The sequence below is a fragment of the Heterodontus francisci genome, chromosome 6 (assembly GCF_036365525.1).
Source record: "Heterodontus francisci isolate sHetFra1 chromosome 6, sHetFra1.hap1, whole genome shotgun sequence".
In the NCBI taxonomy this organism is placed as follows: Eukaryota; Metazoa; Chordata; class Chondrichthyes; order Heterodontiformes; family Heterodontidae; genus Heterodontus; species Heterodontus francisci.
In genome coordinates this window covers 25,779,382-25,798,924 of record NC_090376.1, presented here as the reverse complement: position 1 = coordinate 25,798,924, position 19,543 = coordinate 25,779,382, and the positions used below count along the sequence as shown (strand labels likewise).

General features: G+C 43.0%; 1 protein-coding gene across 10 annotated transcripts in view; it reads left to right on the top strand.

The window, feature by feature from the left end:
• LOC137371193 (CRACD-like protein) overlaps nucleotides 1–19,543 on the top strand; it is a 250,581-nt gene that overhangs the window by 158,707 nt on the left and 72,331 nt on the right. For 8 of the 10 annotated variants that reach the window (XM_068033333.1, XM_068033335.1, XM_068033334.1 and 5 more), the window contains one exon: nucleotides 16,831–16,999. The exons of the other annotated variants lie outside the window; for them this stretch is intronic. In XM_068033333.1, the coding sequence (XP_067889434.1) occupies nucleotides 16,831–16,999 (169 nt within the window). The remainder of the gene's footprint in view (nucleotides 1–16,830; nucleotides 17,000–19,543) is intronic. 10 annotated transcript variants of the gene reach the window in all.

Genomic DNA, 19,543 nt, shown 5'->3' with positions numbered 1-19,543 from the left:
CACAGAATTTCTGTAGGCTTTTACACTATGATTTGTGATTATAAGGCAGTCGAAGCAGTGCAGTGTCCTCCACTGCAGATCTGGCATCTGTGCGAACAAGGCAACCAACAGCTTGTCTCCGCAACCATTCAGATTGAAGAATCCTTACTGCAACACTAGAGTCTAAATCAGCATGTGTCAATTAGAATATTTAATTCAATGTAAAATCATGTACAGAAAGTGAAATAGAAAGAGAGAAAGAAAGATGGGATTAAGGAAGAGACAAAAAGAAAAGGGAATTTTTTTTTTATATCTCCAACGATAATGAAAATCTGAAGAAATGAGACTTCAAACTTGTAAAAGTAAATTTTCAGTGCCAGAGAGGTTGTTTGGCAGTAATTAACGCATATCACAAAGTTAAAAATTCACTTAGACATGAATGGACAAGCCCCAACTTTTACAGTCATAGTCATTTACGGCACAGAAGGAGGCCAGTCGGCCCATCGAGTCCATGCCGGCTCTCCACGGAACTATGCTGTCAGTCCCACTCCCCGGCTCGAGCCCTGTAGACCTACAAGTCTATTTCTCTCAGGTGGCCATCCAACTTCCTCTTGAAGTCATTGATCGTCTTCACTTTCAGCACCCTTGTGGACAGCATGTTCCAGGTCATTACCATCCGCTGTGTGTAAAAAAAAAACAAAAGTACTTCCTCATATTCCCCCTGCATCTTTTGCCCAAAGCTTTCAATCTGTATCCCCTTCGCATTGTACCATTTGTTAATGGGAACAGTTATTCCTTGTCTCAATTATCTAAGCCTGCCATAATCTTGTACACTTTTATTAAATCTCCCCTCCGCTGTTGGGTATCTAGTGGGTAAATACCTCAACTCATGTGTTTGAATGCCAAGTCTTCCAATGAGGTGCCAGTGTAGTGAAGGTTCTGGAGGAGCAAGGCAAGTCAGACAGCAGCTTCCTGATTTTGATGTTTAACTGCACATGCGGAGGCTGGAAGCTGCTTTCCGATTCACTCCTTAATAACTGAGCTCTGATAGTCTCATTGTCATTCCTACCCCAAAATCCGAGCCGTTATGTCAGCCATTATTGATGGTGACATTAGCAGGCGTTTACCTGCTTGGGATAAACAAATTAACACTCTGTTAAAATAATGGTTAGAATAATGCTGGACAAATGCATTTGCACACTAATATGGACAAGAATGATTTACAGCCTATGGTGTGTTCATTCTCGCTCTGCATACGGTCTTAAGATTATAGATAGTAACATTTGTAGAGTCAAAATTTAAGATTGAGAAAAGATTGTTAAATGTCCCTTCTGTAATAGGGAGACTGTCAGTGAGATAGGAATTGTTCTGCTATGTGCAATGATATCATAAACATGTTGTAAAAAGAACATATCCAGCAACAGATTAAGATAAACATTCTCTCCCTCCACCGTCAGCGTAATGTAGCTCCAGTGTTTACGATCTACAGGATGTACTGCAGCAAGTAGCCAAAGCTACTCCAGCAACATCTCCCAAACCCATGACCTCCACCACCTAGAAGGACAAGGGCAACAGCTGCGTGGGAACACCATGACCTCCAAGTTCCCCTCCAAGTCACATACCATCCTGACCCAGCACATCTTAGCAAGGGCAACTAGGGTGAGCAGTAAATGCAGTGATACAGAATTTCCGTGATGCAATGTGGCATCATTTAAAGAGTGGCTCCAAATGCTGGCCTTTATCTCAAAGGGATTGGAATTCAAAAGTGAGGAAGGTTTGGTCAGACCCGATCTGGAGTACTCTGTTCAGTTTTGTGCAGCGCACCTCAAGAAAGGTATATTGTCCTTGGAGGGGTCCAGCACCAATTCACTGGAAGGCTAAAGGGCTTGAAGGTTTAAATTATGAGGACAGGTCGCATAAACTTGGTTTGTATTCCCTTGATTTTAGATGGTTGTGGGGAGTGATCTAATCGAGGTATTTAAAATGGTTAAGGGAATATATCGCCGTTCCTTCACTGTTGGCGGATCAAAATCCTGAAACTCAGTCCATAACAGCACTGTGAGTGTACCCGCACCAGTTGGACTGCAGCGGTTCAAGAATGCAGCTCACCATCGCCTTCTCAAGGGTAATTAGGGATGGGCAATAAGTGCTGGCCTGGCCAGCCACGTCCACATCCCATGAAATGAATTTTAATAATTCAGTAGGGTAGAAACATTTAAACGATTTCCTCTGATGGGGAATCCAAAACAAGAGGGCATAATCTTAAAATGAGTGCTAGGCCATTTAGGAGGGAAATTGGGAAGCATCTTTCACACAAAGGCAAGTGGAAATCTGGAACTTGTTCCCCAAAGGCTGTGGAAGCTGGGTCAATTAAAATGTTTATGACTGAGATTGATGCATTTTTGTTAGGTAAGGATATCGAGGAATTTGGAACAGAGATGGGTAAATTGAATTGAGGTACAGATCAGTCATGATCTAATTGAATGGTGGAACAGGGTCGAAGGGCTGAATGGCCCACTGCTCTTCTGTTGTTTCCATGATTTCTATTCAGAAGAACCAGAAATTTGGCTGGACTTTTAAATTCTGGTGTAGGTGGGATGGGGAAAGGAAGGGTCCATGGGAAAATCCTCCACTCACCCTGGCTTTGGACCCATTATACCCTTTGTAGGTCACAGCAGAACTTATACCAGTTGAACGCGTCTAAAAGATGCCACCTCCAACAATGCAGAACTTCCTCAGGCCTGGACTGAAGTGTCAGCCTAGATTGTGTACTTTTTTTAAATTTCCAAAATATACTCTTTATTCATAAAAATCTGTTAAAAAATACATTACAAAACAGTTCAAAACAGCAGCAAGTCGACAATACAAAGGGTGCAAAGGAGATCAGTTTCCTTCAATACAGGAGTGAGTTGCCTCACAACCCTTCCATTTCATTTTACATGCCATGTACATTTTGCAGCAAACCCATATTTGCTGGATACAGCCCGAGGGGCTTTCCATGGATTCAGCCCCTCAGTTCATCTTGGTGGGGGGGGGGGGGACCTTACACAGTGGTCTTTCCCCATTGAGCCTTTGCCGCGGCTGCCCCAAGCTTTAGTGCGTCCGTCAGCACGAAGTCCAGGACCTTGGAATGTGCCAGTCTGCAACACTCGGTCGTGGACAACTCTTTGCGCTGGAAGACCAGAGATTCTTTCACTGAATTGATGGTCCTCCAGCAGCAGTTGATGTTTATCTCAGTGTGTGTCCCTTGGAACAGCCCATAGAGCACAGACACCTGTGTTACAGAGCTGCTTGGGATGAACCTCGACAAAAACCATTGCATCTCTTTCCACACCTGCTTTGCAAAGACACATTCCAGAAGGAGGCGGGCAACTATCTCTTTCCCACCACAGCCACCTTGAGGGCATTGTGTGGTGGGGTGAGATTCTGGGCGTGCAGGAAGGATCTGACGGGGAGGGCTCTTCTCAACACCAGCCAAGCTGCATCTTGGTGCTTATTTGAAAGTTCTGGAGATGAGGTATTCTACCAAATGACTTTGGCAGTCTGCTCGGGGAACCATCCGACAGGATCCACTATCTCCTTTTCCCATAGGGCCTAGAGGACATTCCGCGCAGACCACTGCCTGATGGATTGGTGGTCAAAGGTATTTTTCCGCAGAAACTTTTCCACGAAGGATAGGTGGTACGGCACGGTCCAACTGGATGGAGCGTTCCGCGGCAATGTGACCAGGCCCATCCTTCGCAACACCAGGGACAGATAGAACCTCAGCTCATAGTGACACTTGGTGTTTGTGTACTGGGGATCTACGCACAGCTTGATGCAGCCGCACACGAAGGTGGTCATCAGGATGAGGGCGATGTTGGATACATTTTTCCCGCCCTTATCCAGAGGTTTGAACATAGTGTTCCTCCGGACCCGGTCCATTTTGGATCCCCAGATGAAGCAGAAAATGGCTCTGGTGACCGCCATAGCGCAGGAGTGGGGTATGGGCCAGACCCGCGCCACATATAGCAACAAGGTGAGCGCCTCACAGCTGATGACCAGGTTCTTACCCACAATGGAGAAAGATCGCTGCTCCCACATGCTCAGCTTATGGTGCACCCTGGCTACTCACTCCCTCCAGGTTTTGGTGCACGCCCTTCCGAACCATAGATTGTGTGCTCAAAATCTGGATTGGGGCTTGAACGCACAACGTTCTGACTCAGCACCGAGTTTGCTACCACTGAGTGAAGTCTCACACCTACCACAAGAAAGTCACATTTCTCAATACTCTAGTCAGGAATCAATCTGTGAGGATTTAACCCCTTACTTACAATGGAATCGGATGTAACAAAAGTTCAGTTGTGAAGCTACTTATTGAGACAAAGTCAGAACAAGTGATTAAGTTTCAGGCAAACTCAGGCAGCAATTTATAGTCGAACGTGGGCTATATACTTCTCGTATTAGTCCTGGATTGAGAGCACACATTTCCTCTTGCAATCTTTGGTCTTTGAACTTCTTTTCTCTTTGTTTTTCTCTCTCTCGCTTCTCTTTTCTCTTTGTTTTCTTGTTTCTGGTTCTCTCCACCGTGCAGACCCAACTGGTAGGGTCTCTTTTATCCTGACTCTTCTCCATTTAACCCCTCCCAGTGCCCAATCATGTTCATTCCCATGGCTATCATGCCCTGTGCATTTAAGGCCTGCTTAGGTCGGGGAAAAAGAACCCGACCCGAACCTGACCGATCCACAGCAGACCCGAGCTGGACCCGGCCCGTGTCCCTCCAATTTCGCCCGAGCCCGACCCGACTTGCGCCCATCCCCACTCGGCCCCACCTGAGCCCGACCATCCCTTTACTTACCTTCTGACTGGGAAGCTCCACGAAGCGTGATGATGTCAAAGTGACATTACTCACTCACTGCGCAGACTCGGATTCACCCCGGACTCCCAGCTCAGGTAAGTATTTTTACTTTTAATACTTACTGGTAGAGCACTTACCGTGTGTGTCTGTCCCAACCCGACCTGAGCACGACCTGGACTCGACTCGACCCGTGCCCGAAAGCAGGACCCGGAAGAGGGGCCAGACCCGAACCCGATACATGTCGGGTCCCGTCGGGTTCAGGTTGGGTAGCAGGCCTTTACTGTGCATGTCTTTCTTGACCAATCAGCTATTTGTTCATGGGGCTGTGACCAACTTTATATAATTACGTAATGCCCTTCATATTCACCAATGTCTTATTTTCTCCTTATCACAAGGGTTCTACATTCCGTGCTTTCTTATCTGCTTGAGAGAGGCCTGCTAGACAGTTCACAGCCAGTCTCAGTCAGTTTTCAAAGACTTTTAGCTTTAGCTGCAGTAGGCTTGTTACAGTTTGACATGATTTCCCACAGTCCTTCTACCTTGGTATCTTTTGTATTATACCCCATTTTTCTACTTTTGTAGTATAATGAAGTTCTTTAGTAGGGTTAAATGTTTAATAATTAACCTTACAACATTGAACAGGGAGTCACCATTGTTAGGTGGTCTTGCCTGCAGGCTGCTTTCTCCTGTGATGTTACTGATATTGAGCACTCCTAGGTGTTCAGGAGAGACTCCATTAATTGCAGTGGACCTGTAACCTCTGACTGGCCCAAATTCCATTTCGGAAATAGCGAGTTTCATTGATCTATGCAAATTTTTTGAATGACCTGCCAGATGGGCCATTGTGCAGGTACAATGGCAACAATCAGAATATGCATATTAAAAACCTCTAGAAGTATGTTTGTTTGGTCCCTTCCCTGAGAATTAGACCAATTCGCAGAGGCTTCACTTTTCCCTCATTATAGAGCAGATCTTTCTTTACATCTCCTATTAACCTGACAGTAATACAGATTCCCTCCATTGTACCGAAAACAGCTATCTGTACCCAATCATAACCCTGTGTGCACTGCTCCCAGTAATTAAGTTTTCTAATCAACAATCTAATGCAGGCAAAATACATTTCTGTTACAGATCCATTTTAGATCCTCCTAATTATTTCCTTGACAAGTCTCATTTGGTTTAAATGTGTAACATGTTTGAATGTATTTCACTCTTTTAAAAACACAGACAGTCCTATTTGTTTAAGTGGATGTATAAACATACGGACATACGAATTAAGAGCAGGAGCAGGCCACTCGGCCCCTCGAGCCTGCCCCGCCATTCAACAAAATCATGGCTGATCTGATTGTAACCTCAACTCCACATTTCCCCCTAACCCCAATAACCTTTCACCCGCTTGCTTATCAAGAATCTATCTCCCGCTGCCTTAAAAATATTCAAAGACTCTGCTTTCACTGCCTTTTGAGAAAGAGAGTTCGCAACCCTAAGAGAAAACATTTCTCCTCATCTCTGTCTTAAATAGGCGACCCCTTATTTTTAAACAGTGACCCCTAGTTCTAGATTCTCCCGCAAGAGGAAACATCCTTTCCATATCCACCCTGTAAAGACCCTTCAGAATCTGACATGATTTAATTAAGTCGCCTCTTACTCTTCTAAACTCCAGTGGATTCAAGCCTAGCCTGTTCAACATTTCCTCATAAGACAACCCACCCATTCCAGGTATTAGTCTAGTAAACCTTCTGTGAACTGCTTCCACGCATTTACATACTTCCTTAAATAAGGAGACCAATACTGTACACAGTACTCCAAATGTGGTCTCACCAATGCCCTGTATAGCTGAAGCATAACCTCCCTACTTTTGTATTCAATTCCCTTCTCAATAAATGAGAACATTCTATTAGCTTTCCTAATTACTTGCTGTACTTGCATACTAACCTTTTGTGATTCATGCACTAGGACAAGAACACACAAGAGCACAAGAAATAGGCCCATATCCCTCTGCATCTCAGAAATCTGCAATATCTCACCATTTAGATAATATGCTTTTTTATGCTTCCTGCCAAAATGGACATTTTCACATTTTCCCACATTATTCTCCATCTGCCAGATTTTTGTCCAGTCACTTAACGCTGGCGGGCAAGATAAAAGAAATTCCTAAGGCATTTTATAAGTATATTAAGGGCAAGAGGATAACCAGGGAAAGAGTAGGGCCCATTAGGGACCAAAGTGGCAATCTGTGTGTGGAGCCTTAGGACATAGGTGAGGTTTTAAATGATTACTTTTCATCTGTGTTCACTATGGAGAAGGACGATGTAGGTCTAGAGATCAAGGAGGGGAATTGTGATATACTTGAACAGATTAGCATTGAAAGTGAGGAAGTATTAGCTGTTTTAACGGGCTTAAAAGTGGATAAATCCCCAGGCCCAGATGAGATGTATCCCAGGCTGTTATGTGAGGCAAGGGAGGAGATAGCAGGGGCTCTGACACAAATTTTCAAATCCTCTCTGGCCACAGGAGAGGTACCAGAGGATTGGAGGACAGTGAATGTGGTACCATTATTCAAGAAGGGTAGTAGGGATAAACCAGGTAATTACAGGCCGGTGAGTCTAACATCAGTGGAAGGGGAAATATTGGAAAACATTCTGAGGGACAGGATTAATCTCCACTTGGAGAGGCAGGGATTATTCAGGGCTAATCAGCATGGCTTTGTCAGGGGAGATCATGTCTGACTAACTTGATTGAATTTTTTGAGGCGGTGACGAAATGTTTAGATGAGGGTAAAGCAGTTGATGTAGTCTATATGGACTTCAGTAAGGCTTTTGATAAGGTCCCGCATGGGAGATTGGTTAAGAAGGTAAAAGCCCATGGGATCCACGGCAATTTGGCAAATTGGATCCAAAATTGGCTTCGTGGCAAGAGGCAGAGAGTGATGGTCGAGGGTTGTTTTTGCGAGTGGAAGCCTGTGACCAGTGGTGTACCGCTGTGCTGGGACCCTTGCTGTTTGTAGTGTACATTAATGATTTAGACATGAATATAGGAGGTAAGATCTGTAGATATGCAGATGACACGAAAATTAGTGGTGTCGTAAATAGTGAGGAGAAAAGCCTTAGATTACAGGATGATATAGATGGGCTGGTAAGATGGGTGGAGCAGTGGCAAATGGAATTTAATCCTGAGAAGTGCGAGGTGATGCATTTTGGGAGGACTAACAAGGCAAGGGAATATACAATGGATGGTAGGACACTAGGAAGTACAGAGGGTCAGAGGGACCTTAGTGTACTTGTCAATAGATCACTGGTTAGGAAAGCATATGGGATACTTGCCTTTATTAGCTGAGGCATAGAATATAAGAGCAGGGAGGTTATGGTGGAGCTGTATAAAACACTAGTTAGGCCACCGCTGGAGGGAGTACTGTTTACAGTTCTGGTCACCACACTATAGGAAGGATATGATTACACTGGAGAGGGTGCAGAGGAGATTCACCAGGATGTTGTCTGGGCTGGAGCATTTCAGCTATTAAGAGAGACTGAAAAGGCTCGGGTTGTTTTCCTTAGAGCAGAGAAGGCTGAGGGGAGATATGATTGAGGTATACAAGATTATGAGGGGCATAGATAGGATAAATAGGAAGAAACTTTTTCCCTTCGCAGAGGGGTCAATAACCAGGGGACATAGATTTAAAGTAAGAGGCAGGAGGTTTAGAGGGGATTTGAGGAAAAGTTTTTTCACCCAGAGGGTGGTTGGAATGTGGAACACACTGCCTGAAGGGGTGGTAGAGGCAGGAACCCTCACAACATTTAAGAAGTATTTAGATGAGCACTTGAAACGCCATAGCATACAAGGCAACAGGCCAAGTGCTGGAAAATGGGATTAGAATAGTTAGGTGCTTGATGGCTGGCACAGACACGATGGGTCGAATGGGCCTGTTTCTGTGCTGTATAACTCTATGACTCTATATCCCTTTGTAGCCTCCTTTATGTCCTCTTCACAAGTTATCATTGTGTCATCAGCAAATTTAGCAACTACACCTTTGGTCCCTTCATCCAAGTCATTTATATAAATTGTAAAAAGGTGAGGCCCCAGCACTGATCCCTGTGGCACACCACTCGTTACTTCTTGCCAACCAGAAAATGACCCATTTATGCCTACTCTCTTTTTCCTGTTAGCTAGCCAATCTTCTATCCATTCCAAAATGCTACCCCCTTTACCTTGAGCTTTTATTTTCCACAATGTGGCACCTTATTAAATGCCTTCTGGAAATCTAAGTACAGCACATCCACTGGTTCCCCTTTATCCCCAGCACATGTTACTTCTTCATAGAACTCCAATAAATTGGTTAAACATGATTTCCCTTTCACAAAACCATGTTGACTCTACCTGATTACTTTGAATTTTTCTAAGTGCCTTACTATCAAGTCTTTTTTAAAAAAAAAGCCTCTAACATTTTCCCTATGACAGATGTTAAGCTAACTGGCTTGTAGTTTTCTGCTTTCTGTCTCCCTCACTTTTTTAATAAAATTGGCTATTTTCCAATCTAATGGAACTTTTCCAAATCAAGGGAATTTTGGAAAATCAAAATCAATGCATCGACTATCTCACTAGCCACTTCTTTTAAAACCCAAGGATGAAGTCCATCAGGACCCGGGGACTTGTCTGCTCACAGCTCCAATAATTTGCCCAGTACCACTTCCCTGGTGATTGTAATTTTCTTGAGTTCCTCCCTCCCTTCCATTTCCCGATTTACAGCTATTTCTAGGATGTTCCTTGTATCCTCTATGGTGAAGACTGATGCAAAATACCTGTTCAGTTCATCTGCCATGGTTGTTCTCTTTCTCAAATCTTGTAGTGGATTATAATCCTCGCCCCTTTTTGGGGCTATCCCGGATCAAACGTACTTTTCAGATGATCACTCTCACTTAAGGTTGAGAAAGACAGATCCTAAAAACACTTGAATGTGTCTGAAGGACTGATTTAACTCTCCCCAAAGTGGAGGAACCAGCTAAGAATATTACCATCATCCAGGTAGCCTTTTTAATAAGTTTCAGACAGATTTTAATAATACGGATATTCTAAGGTTCTGGGAATCTCTCATCAGTAGTGTGCCTCCCCACCAAAGAGTGTAAGGAGATAGGTTCACGAGTTAGCGATGCAGAGGACTATGTGAGACAATATAATTTCTAAATTATATAAAAGTTTTATTCAAGAACTGAACATGCAGTTCACAGTTGATGAGACAGTTAATTGCAATGTGAATAGTTCTAGGAAAACAAGGAATGTACAATCTTGTTTCTAGTAGAGAATCCAATCTTTAAATCTAAATATTATTACAGTTAATTTTTTAAGTTATATATCCATCAATTATTAAAGTAACATTTACCTTAAATCCCTGAGTAGAAGACTATAGAATGTAACGAGATACTTCTGTCCCAGTTAAGGGGAGAACGATCATCACCTCACCCCAATAGCGTACCTTTGAGAGATTTGGAAGATGTCCAATGCAGATTTTTCTAAAAATCCAATGTGTGCTTCCAATATTTATACTATTTTTCAAGTTGCATAACTAATTTCCTGCATATGGGGGTATTCCCACTTCTGCAAGTAAGTTTGTAACCCTTTATTTCCCAAATAAGGCTGTATGACTATTAGTTTTTAGTTAACATCTGCCCTCTTTGATTCCTAAGAAAGGTTGTATAACTATTAATTTCTAGGTAAAATCTGTCCCCCTTCGATATCTAAGAAAGGTAAGCTGTGAGCCTTGCAACGGTCAATTTCTCATTAGTCATCTAACTGTGTTTCAAGATTATAATTCAGTTTTTTGGTTTGGTTAGTGTTACAGACAGGTGGAAAGGGGTGTGGGTGGTTCCCGCTGTTCACCTCCCAAATGACCATAATCTTGTTTTGTTAAAAATGCTAAGTTAGTCCCTGAGTGTTTTTTTAGAGTCAAATAAACAGACAAATAGTAAGTTTAAAAAAAGATAACTATTTTTACACAATTCCTAAAATGGTCACAACTTCACCCACACACACACACATTCACTCACTCACACATACACAAGAATAGCTAGGTAGAGAGAAAGGGTAGGCAGTTTAAAGTCCAAAGTGAGGTCAGTGTCCGTGGTTTACAATAAACCTGTTGAATCTTCTTAGGAGGAAAGCCTTTTTTAAAGGTGCAGGCCTGTAGTCTTGAACTTGTTGAGGTGTTGCAGAGTTCTAGAGGTTACAACTCAGCACAAAGCTGGTGGTGTGGATTTTATTACCTTCATCGATGGGCAGTCTTAAAGTCACTTTTTGATGGATCTGCTATTGTGATTGTTCAGCTATTGTTCAGCAGGGTTCTTGTCGTTTAGTTGGATCTCTTGCACAGCCTCTGTCTAGATTGCTTTTTGAGGTGTTTACTTGATCTCCCCTCTCTCCAGAGGGTTACATTTTTAAAGGTAAAAATCTATCACATTAAAGTTTCTGTTAGAAGCCACATGGCCCTCTCCCCTGCTGTGACCACACAATTGACCTCGGCACCAGAAATAACAACGGCAAACCTAGCTCTGTCGACCCTGCAAAGCCCTCCTTACTAACACCTGGAGGCTTGTGCCTAAGTTGGGAGAGCTGTCCCACAGACTAGTCAAGCAACAGCCTGACTTAGTCACACTCATGAAATCATACCTTACAATGTCCCAGACACTGCCATCACCATCCCCTGGTATGTCCTGTCCCACTGGCAGGAAATACCCAGAAGAGATGGTGGCACAGTGATATACAGTCAGGAGGAAGTTGCCCTGGGAGTCCTCAACATTGATGCCAGCCCCCATGAAGTCTCATGGCATCAAGTTAAACATGGGCAAGGAAGCCTCCTGCTGATTACTACCTACCACCCTCCCTCAGCTAATGAATAATCAGTACTCCTTCACGTTGAACAGCACTTGGAGGAAGCACTGAGGGTGGCAAGGACGCAGAATGTGCTCTGGGTGGGGGACTTCAATGTCCATCACCAAGAGTGGCTCGGTAGCACCACCACTGACCAAGCTGGCCGAGTCCTAAAGGACATAACTGCTAGACTGGTTCTGTGCCAGGTTGTGAGGGAACCAACAAGAGGGAAAAATATACTTAACCTCGTCTTCACCGATCTGCCTGCCGCAGTTGCATCTGTCCATGACAGTATTGGTAGGAGTGACCACCGCATAGTCCTTGTGGAGATGAAGTCCCATCGTCACACTGAGGATACCCTTCATCATGTTGTGTGGCACTACCACCGTGCTAAATAGGATAGATTTCGAACAGATCTAGCAATGCAAAACTGGGCATCCATGAGATGCTGTGGGCCATCAGCAGCAGCAGAATTGAACTCAAACACAATCTGTAACCTCATGCCTGGCATATCCCCCACTCTACCATTACCATCATTGAATCAGGGTTGATTCCCTGGCTTGAAGATTGCAGTACTGTTCAATACTGTTATCTTACAAGGCATCTTATTAGCACTTCTATGAAGAGTGCAGGAGGGCATGCCAGGAGCAGCACCAGGCATACCTCAAAATGAGGTGTCAACCTGGTAAAGCTACAACCCAGGACTATCTGCGTGCCAAACAGCGTAAGCATCATGCAATAGACAGAGCTAAGCGATCCCATGTGGGCTGCACAGTAGCGCAATGGTTAGCACCGCAGCCTCACAACTCCAGGGACCCAGGTTCGATTCTGGGTACTACCTGTGCGGAGTTTGCAAGTTTTCCCTGTGTCTGCGTGGGTTTTCGCCGGGTGCTCCGATTTCCTCCCACATCCAAAGACTTGCAGGTGATAGGTAAATTGGCTGTTGTAAATTGCCCCGAGTGTAGGGAGGTGATGGGGAATATGGGATTACTGTAGGGTTAGTATAAATGGGTGGTTGTTGGTCGGCACAGACTCAGTGGGCCGAAGGGCCTGTTTCAGTGCTGTATCTCTAAATAAAAATAAATAAATAAATAAATAACGGATCAGATTTAAGCTCTGCAGTCCTGCCACATCCAGTCATGAATGGTGGTGGACAATTAAACAACTAACAGGAGGAGGTGGCTCCACAAATATTGAAGATGGGGGAGCCCAGCACATCAGTGCAAAAGATAAGGCTGAGGCATCTGCAACAATCTTCAGCCAGAATTGTCGAGTTTCTGATCCATCTCTGCTTCCTCCTGTGGTCCCCAGCATCAGATGCCTGTCTTCAGCCAAATCAATTTACTCCGCATGATATCGAGAAATAACTGAAGGCACCGGATACTGCAAAGGCTATGGGCCCTGACAACATTCCTACAATAGTACTGAAGACCTGTGCTCCAGAACTTGCCGTGCCCCTAGCCAAGCTGTTCCAGTACAGCTACGACACTGGCATCTACCCAGCAATGTGGAAAATTGCCCAGATATGTCCTGTACACAAAAAGCAGGACAAGTCCAACCCACCCAATTACCGTCCGATCTGTCTACTCTCAATCATCAGTAAAGTGATGTAAGGTGTCATCGACAGTGCTATCAAGCGGCACTTGCTTAGCAATAACCTGCTCAGTGACACTCATTTTGGTTCCCGCAAGGGCCACTCAGCTCCTGACCTCATTACAGTCTTGGTTCAAACATGGACAAAAGAGCTGAACTCAAGAGGTGAGGTGAGAGTGACTGCACTTGATATCAAGGCAGCATTTGACCGGGTATGGCATCAAGGAGCCCTAGCAAAACTGGAGTCAATGGGAATCGGGGGAAAACTCTCCGCTGGTTGGAGTCGTACCTAGCACAAAGGAAAATGGTTGTGGTTGTTGGTGGTCATCAGGACATCACTGCAGGAGTTCATCAGGGTAGTGTTCTCGGCCCAACCATCTTCAGCTGCTTCAATCATAAGCTCAGAAGCGGGGATGTTCACTGATGATTGCACAATGTTCAGCACCATTCGCGACTCCTCACATACTGAAGCAGTCCATGTAGAAATGCAGCAAGATCTGGACAATATCCAGGCTTGGGCTGAAATATAGCAAGTAACATTCGCACCACACAAGTGCCAGGCAATGACCATCTCAAACAAGAGAGAATCTAACCATCTCCCCTTGAAATTCAATTGCATTATGATCGCTGAATTCCCCCCACTATCAACATCCTAGGGGTTTACCATTGACCAGAAACTGAACTGGAGTAGCCATATCAATACCATGGCTACAAGAGCAGGTCAGTGACTTGGAATCCTGCAGCGAGTAACACATCTCCTGACTCCCCAAACTCTGTCCACAAAGTCAGGACACAAGTCAGGAGTGTGATGGAATACTCTCCACTTGCCTGGATGGGTGCAGCTTCAACAACAGTCAAGAAGCTCAACATCATCCAGGACAAAGCAGCCCGCTTGATTGGCGCCCCATCTACGAACATTCACACCCTCCACCTCCGACGCACAGTGGCAGCAGTGTGTACCATCTACAAGATGCACTGCAGCAATGCACCAAGGCTCCTTAGACAGCACCTTCCAAACCCGCGACCTCTACCACCTAGAAGGACAAGAGCAGCAGATGCATGGGAACATCACCACCTGCCAGTTCCCTTCCAAGCCACACCGCATTCTGTCTTGGAACTATATCGCTGTTCCTTCACTGTTGCTGGGTCAAAATCCTGGAACTTCCTTCCTAACAGCACTGTGGGTGTACGTACCCCACGTTGACTGCAGCGGTTCATGAAGGCAGCTCACCACCACCTTCTCAAGGGCAATTAGGGATGGGCAATAAATGCTGGCCTAGCCAGCAATGCCCACAAGACACGAACAAATGAAAAAAAGGATATGATAACCATGGATATCGATTTATGTCTGAATGGGGACCATTCTGATAGCATGGTGCTACTCATGCTTATTCATCTTGATTTGGGCTGTGAGTCAGTCTGCCTCCAGAATCGTTTTTAGGACATTTTTGTTCAAAGGATTCATTAATGTGCAATCGTGCTCCTTTCAAGTTCAAAGGGGTTCTCCCAGAGCTATTTCATGCAAGGCTAAATGAGTTCCATCTTTTCAGACAGGTTTGTTGTTTTCCAGTACAGGAGGGGTCATGCAGGAGGGGTCACGTGACCACTATTCCATTTTGACTGTGGTCCAAGTGTTCATTTTGAGGTTTTGTTTAACAGTTGACTTTTTTTTAAATTCATATTTCTTCCACTTCATTGTTTATTTCATTGCAACTCCTTCCGTGCATGACATTAGTTTTGTCAAAAATTCAGTTGACTTACTGGTTTACGGCTGTCAGCAAAAAACTATTTTATCAACTCTTACACTGTGGTAGCTTTTGTGACATTTTTCAAAACTTTATCATCAGTGTTTTACCGTGTGTTGAGGTTTGTGACTTTTGGGAGCAAATCTCTCTTATCAGAAGCTGCCTTTATGTTAGAAGATGAGGCAAGCTTTTTAACATAGAGGCATGCCCAGTTACTATTATAGATATGAACTTTTAAAACCTTTTTTAGGAAGATGAACCTTTTAAATGTTTAATCCCTCATTCATAGAAAAATAATTATTTTAACCTTATAACACCTCATTGTTGCTGGATTCCTTCACAATCTCTCTACTGATCTTGACAGCAGTGAAACTATTAGGATAAATCACTCCTTTCTCAAAAGTTATTGAGGTTGCTGTTATACTGCAGGTACCTGGTGAGAGTACTGCTCTCTGGCCAGGTCAAGCTAGAGTTCCAAAGTTTTTATACTATACATACTATACCATATTTTATCCTTGAATTTGTTTAGTTTAGAGATACAGCACTGAAACAGGCCTTTCGGCCCACCGAGTCTGTGCCGACCATCAACCACCCATTTATACTAATCCTACACTAATCCCATATTCCTACCACATCCCCACCTGTCCCTATATTTCCCTACCACCTTTTGCTTGGTAAAGTTCAAAAGGTGATAGGTAAATTTTTCAAAAGTTCCTGGGAACTTAACTTTAGACCAGTTATTCAGCGATGATGAAACATTGTGAGGTGGCATCCTCAAGCTGCACTAGATGAAAACGCACAGACTGCCTCACTCTGTATGCTGAGCAGGAATTCACAACTTGTGACTGAATGGACAAGTATGATAACCGGTTAAAATGCTTAAATTTCAATCTATAAATAAAATAGACAGAGCTATTTGAGAAACAGAAAAGTCAAAGGTTGCGAACCTTTGCCAGTTCTGATGAAAGGTCACAGACCTGAAACGTTAGCTCTGTTTCTCCTGCTCCACAGTTGCTACCAGACCTGCTTGGTATTTCCACCACTTTCTGCTGTTATTTCAGATTCCCAGCATCTGCAGTCGTTTGCTTTTATTATAGTAAAAAGTGGTTCACTGGGAAAGTGTATGGGCATTGTTACATCTGCAGCACAGCTCTCTGAGACTACTGTCCTGTGGAAATCCTTCTCTATTGGTACAATGAGGAACAGGAATGCCCCAACAGCTCTGTGCTCAGATTTTAGTGTCATATTTTCTATCAGAGTGACAAAATGCAGTACTAAAAGTCCGGTATAACATTATATATTCTACTGGAAAATAGGGACTGGGTGTTGGTCATATTTATACATCAGGTGAACTCCAAGGCAACTTACAAAGGAAAAAAGTGAAAGTAGCAATCTGGTTATGCTACATAATTATATACATTTCTGTTTCTGCCCCATTTTCAAGTTATACCACTCTCCATTATTGCCACTTCTGAGTTAATGCAAGAGAACAGCCTAAGGTAGTTTACTTGCTCATTTCAAGGCTTTAATCTTTAGCAGGAGAAAAGTGCAGCTTTAAATTTCTTTGGACACAATTAAATGTATCTAGTTATGGAGTTATTATGGCACAGAGAATGACATTTTAGCCCATCGTGTCCATTTGGTGACAGATTTTCAAGTTCATACAAGAATGCGGGTCCTGGGCCTAATGAAGGATCACACCCAAGACGTTAGCCGATCTTTCTCTGCCACATACCGACTGACCAGCTGTGCATGATTGGCATTTTCTGTTGTCATTGTAGACGCCTTCCTTTGTGACATTGTTTTGGAACTTTTTAGGAAAGAAGAAGTCAAAATTCAAATCATTCAAGAAGCTATTTGTTAAAAAGAAAAAAAAGGAGTTTATAATCAACACAACAAAGAGCAGCCTGAAGCAGAGCCAGTCGACGAGTGATGTCACTAGTCCAGAGTCTTGTACTCCAGACCTTGACTGGGAAGATGAACAGGGGTAGGAAGTTTTAAGAGTGATGCTTGTGAATTTTAGCAAATCTTAAATACTAGTGCTTGTGAATTTTACCCAACCATAAACCATTTTCATGCCTCATGCCATTGATTTATATATGTGTTGACAATGTTTTAATAATTTATTTAAACATAAGGGAAAACGACAGGATAAAGCATCTGTTACTGTGCATGTGAACTCTGGCAACCAACATGGTGGGCTTTAAGTGGATTCTGAGGAACAGTTTTTATCGTAACATCTGCCTAAAAGCTCCCAAATTAGTATTTATCATCACCGTTTCACAATCGCTATATCCATGCTAATTACTTTGAAGTACGAAAATGATTTGCATATTTTGCAAAATCAAGATGTTCATTTCCCAAAGGGTTCAACAGGATTGATTAATCAGGTGCTCATTGATGCACCTTTTGTTGTATAATTGCTTGTGAATCAATGTCATTTCTCTAATGTACATCTCAAATGACAAGAGTCTGTTAAATAGTCCACCGTCCTTCACCCAGCAATTACATCAAGAAGCACTCAGTTGATGATCAGATATTGACTTAAACATTATAAGTAATCCAATGGTAAGAACTACCTTTGCAGTTGATTGATCTGCTCTTTTCCTTACTCCTGTAGAACCGAGTGAAATTTAGATATCTCAGGAATTTTGTTCAAATTTGGTACAACTTAAAGCAGCACAAAATATAAACTCATTGAAAACTGCTAGAGGGAATTGTATTTATTTTTGTAGGGCCAGGTCAATCTGTTCTTAGTCTAAAGGCATCTGCCTCAGAATTCAAGCTCACAACAGATGGATGCAGTGCAACTTGCATCAAGGGACATAGATCACCTCCATCAAATGTCTAACACAAAATCCTGAGGTCCAAATCTCTCCCAAAGAGCTGACCCTGAATTAAGACCACTGGCAACTAAATGGGCTGTGACTTTAGTGTTCGCTCACTGTCACAAGCTTGTTAATTAATTCACGTTTACAATTTACTCCTTTTAATTCAAAGTTATTTTTTACAGTAAAAAGAATGGAGATTTCTTATAATTTGAATGAAGTAATATAAATAATGCAACAAAGTGGGAATTTGGTGCTAAAACAATTGAATTGATCATTTATATTTAGCGATAATGAATTAAGAGTAGTATATTCCCAGTGCCTTCCAAGTATTATTTCTGGCAATTGGAATATATTTTCTTCTTAATCATTTATTTCAAAAAATAAATGTAAATAAACAAATGAGCAAGACCAATATAATACAATAATGCACATTTTATCACTGAGGCCCCAAGTGGACGTAAAATATCCCATGGCACTATTTTGAAGAAGAGCAGGGGAGTTATCCCTAGTGTCCTGACCAATATCTATCCCTCAATCAACATCACAAAAACAGATTATCTGGTCATTACGACATTGCTGTTTGTGGGAGCTTGATGTGCACAAATTGGCTGCTGCATTTCCTACATTACAGCAGTGATTTCATTTCAAAAGTACCTCATTGGCTCTAAAGCGGTTGGGACATCTGGTGGTCATGAAAGGCTCTATATGAATGCAAGTCTTTCTTTTCTTTCATGGGAATCATTTAACAAGAACTAGCCCTCACAAGAAATCACTAGGTAAGCACTGTTAGTGCCTCACTGAAGGCCAATCGAGAGGCATTCCAGAATTGTGCGGGATGAAATAAAATTGAGTCAGCCCTCACTTACTGACCTGTGAGTTAGTTGTGTGAACTAGCATAGGAGGAAAATGTAATTTTCACCCTGGCAGAAGTGACAAGTCCAGGAGCGTGTTCATGCCTATCCCTCTCCCATAATCTGGGTAAAACTATCATTGCCAGTTATCTCATAATGCAGAAGGGACATGACGGGAGTATGGCCAGAACCCAAAATGGCATATGCAGAATGGAGCAGCCAAGGTTGCATATGTAACAAAAAGACATAGCTACCTGGAGTTTACTGAGGCTCAGTGCTTGAGACTCGGGAGGGAGCAGGCAGTGTAGATCGAAGAACCAAGCCTACAATGGCGTAGCTCAATATCTGACCTCCAGTCTTGGCTGGCAATGCAGAGGTGTGGAATTACCCCTCTTTTTCTTTCACGCTGGAGATGCCATGACCACGCTTCCTGAAAATTTCCATCGTGCTTTATTCTGAGGCCATCAAATGTGATCTATAGGTTTGAAGGGGAAGAAAAGATGACAGCAGGACCCCGGGAGAATTGGGCTATGTGGTGTCAGACCTGTAGGGTATTAAGTGATTGAATTTGAAAAAAAATGAATCAACCCATTTCTCTAAAAAGTAGTTCTGGTTTTACTTTCTCCCGACTCCCTATGGTTAGAAATTTGACTTTAATTTTAAAATTATTGAATATTTATTGCATAGTGCTCTACATTATCTCCTTGCTCAAAATGAAATAAATTCTTTAATGAAAACACTCTAAAGCATAGGCAGCTGAACAGACAAGCAACAACTATAGGGACTCTTAAGATGGACCAGAAGATTCATTTCTTTAGTGCTGAAATTGTGACTATTAGGACTACATTG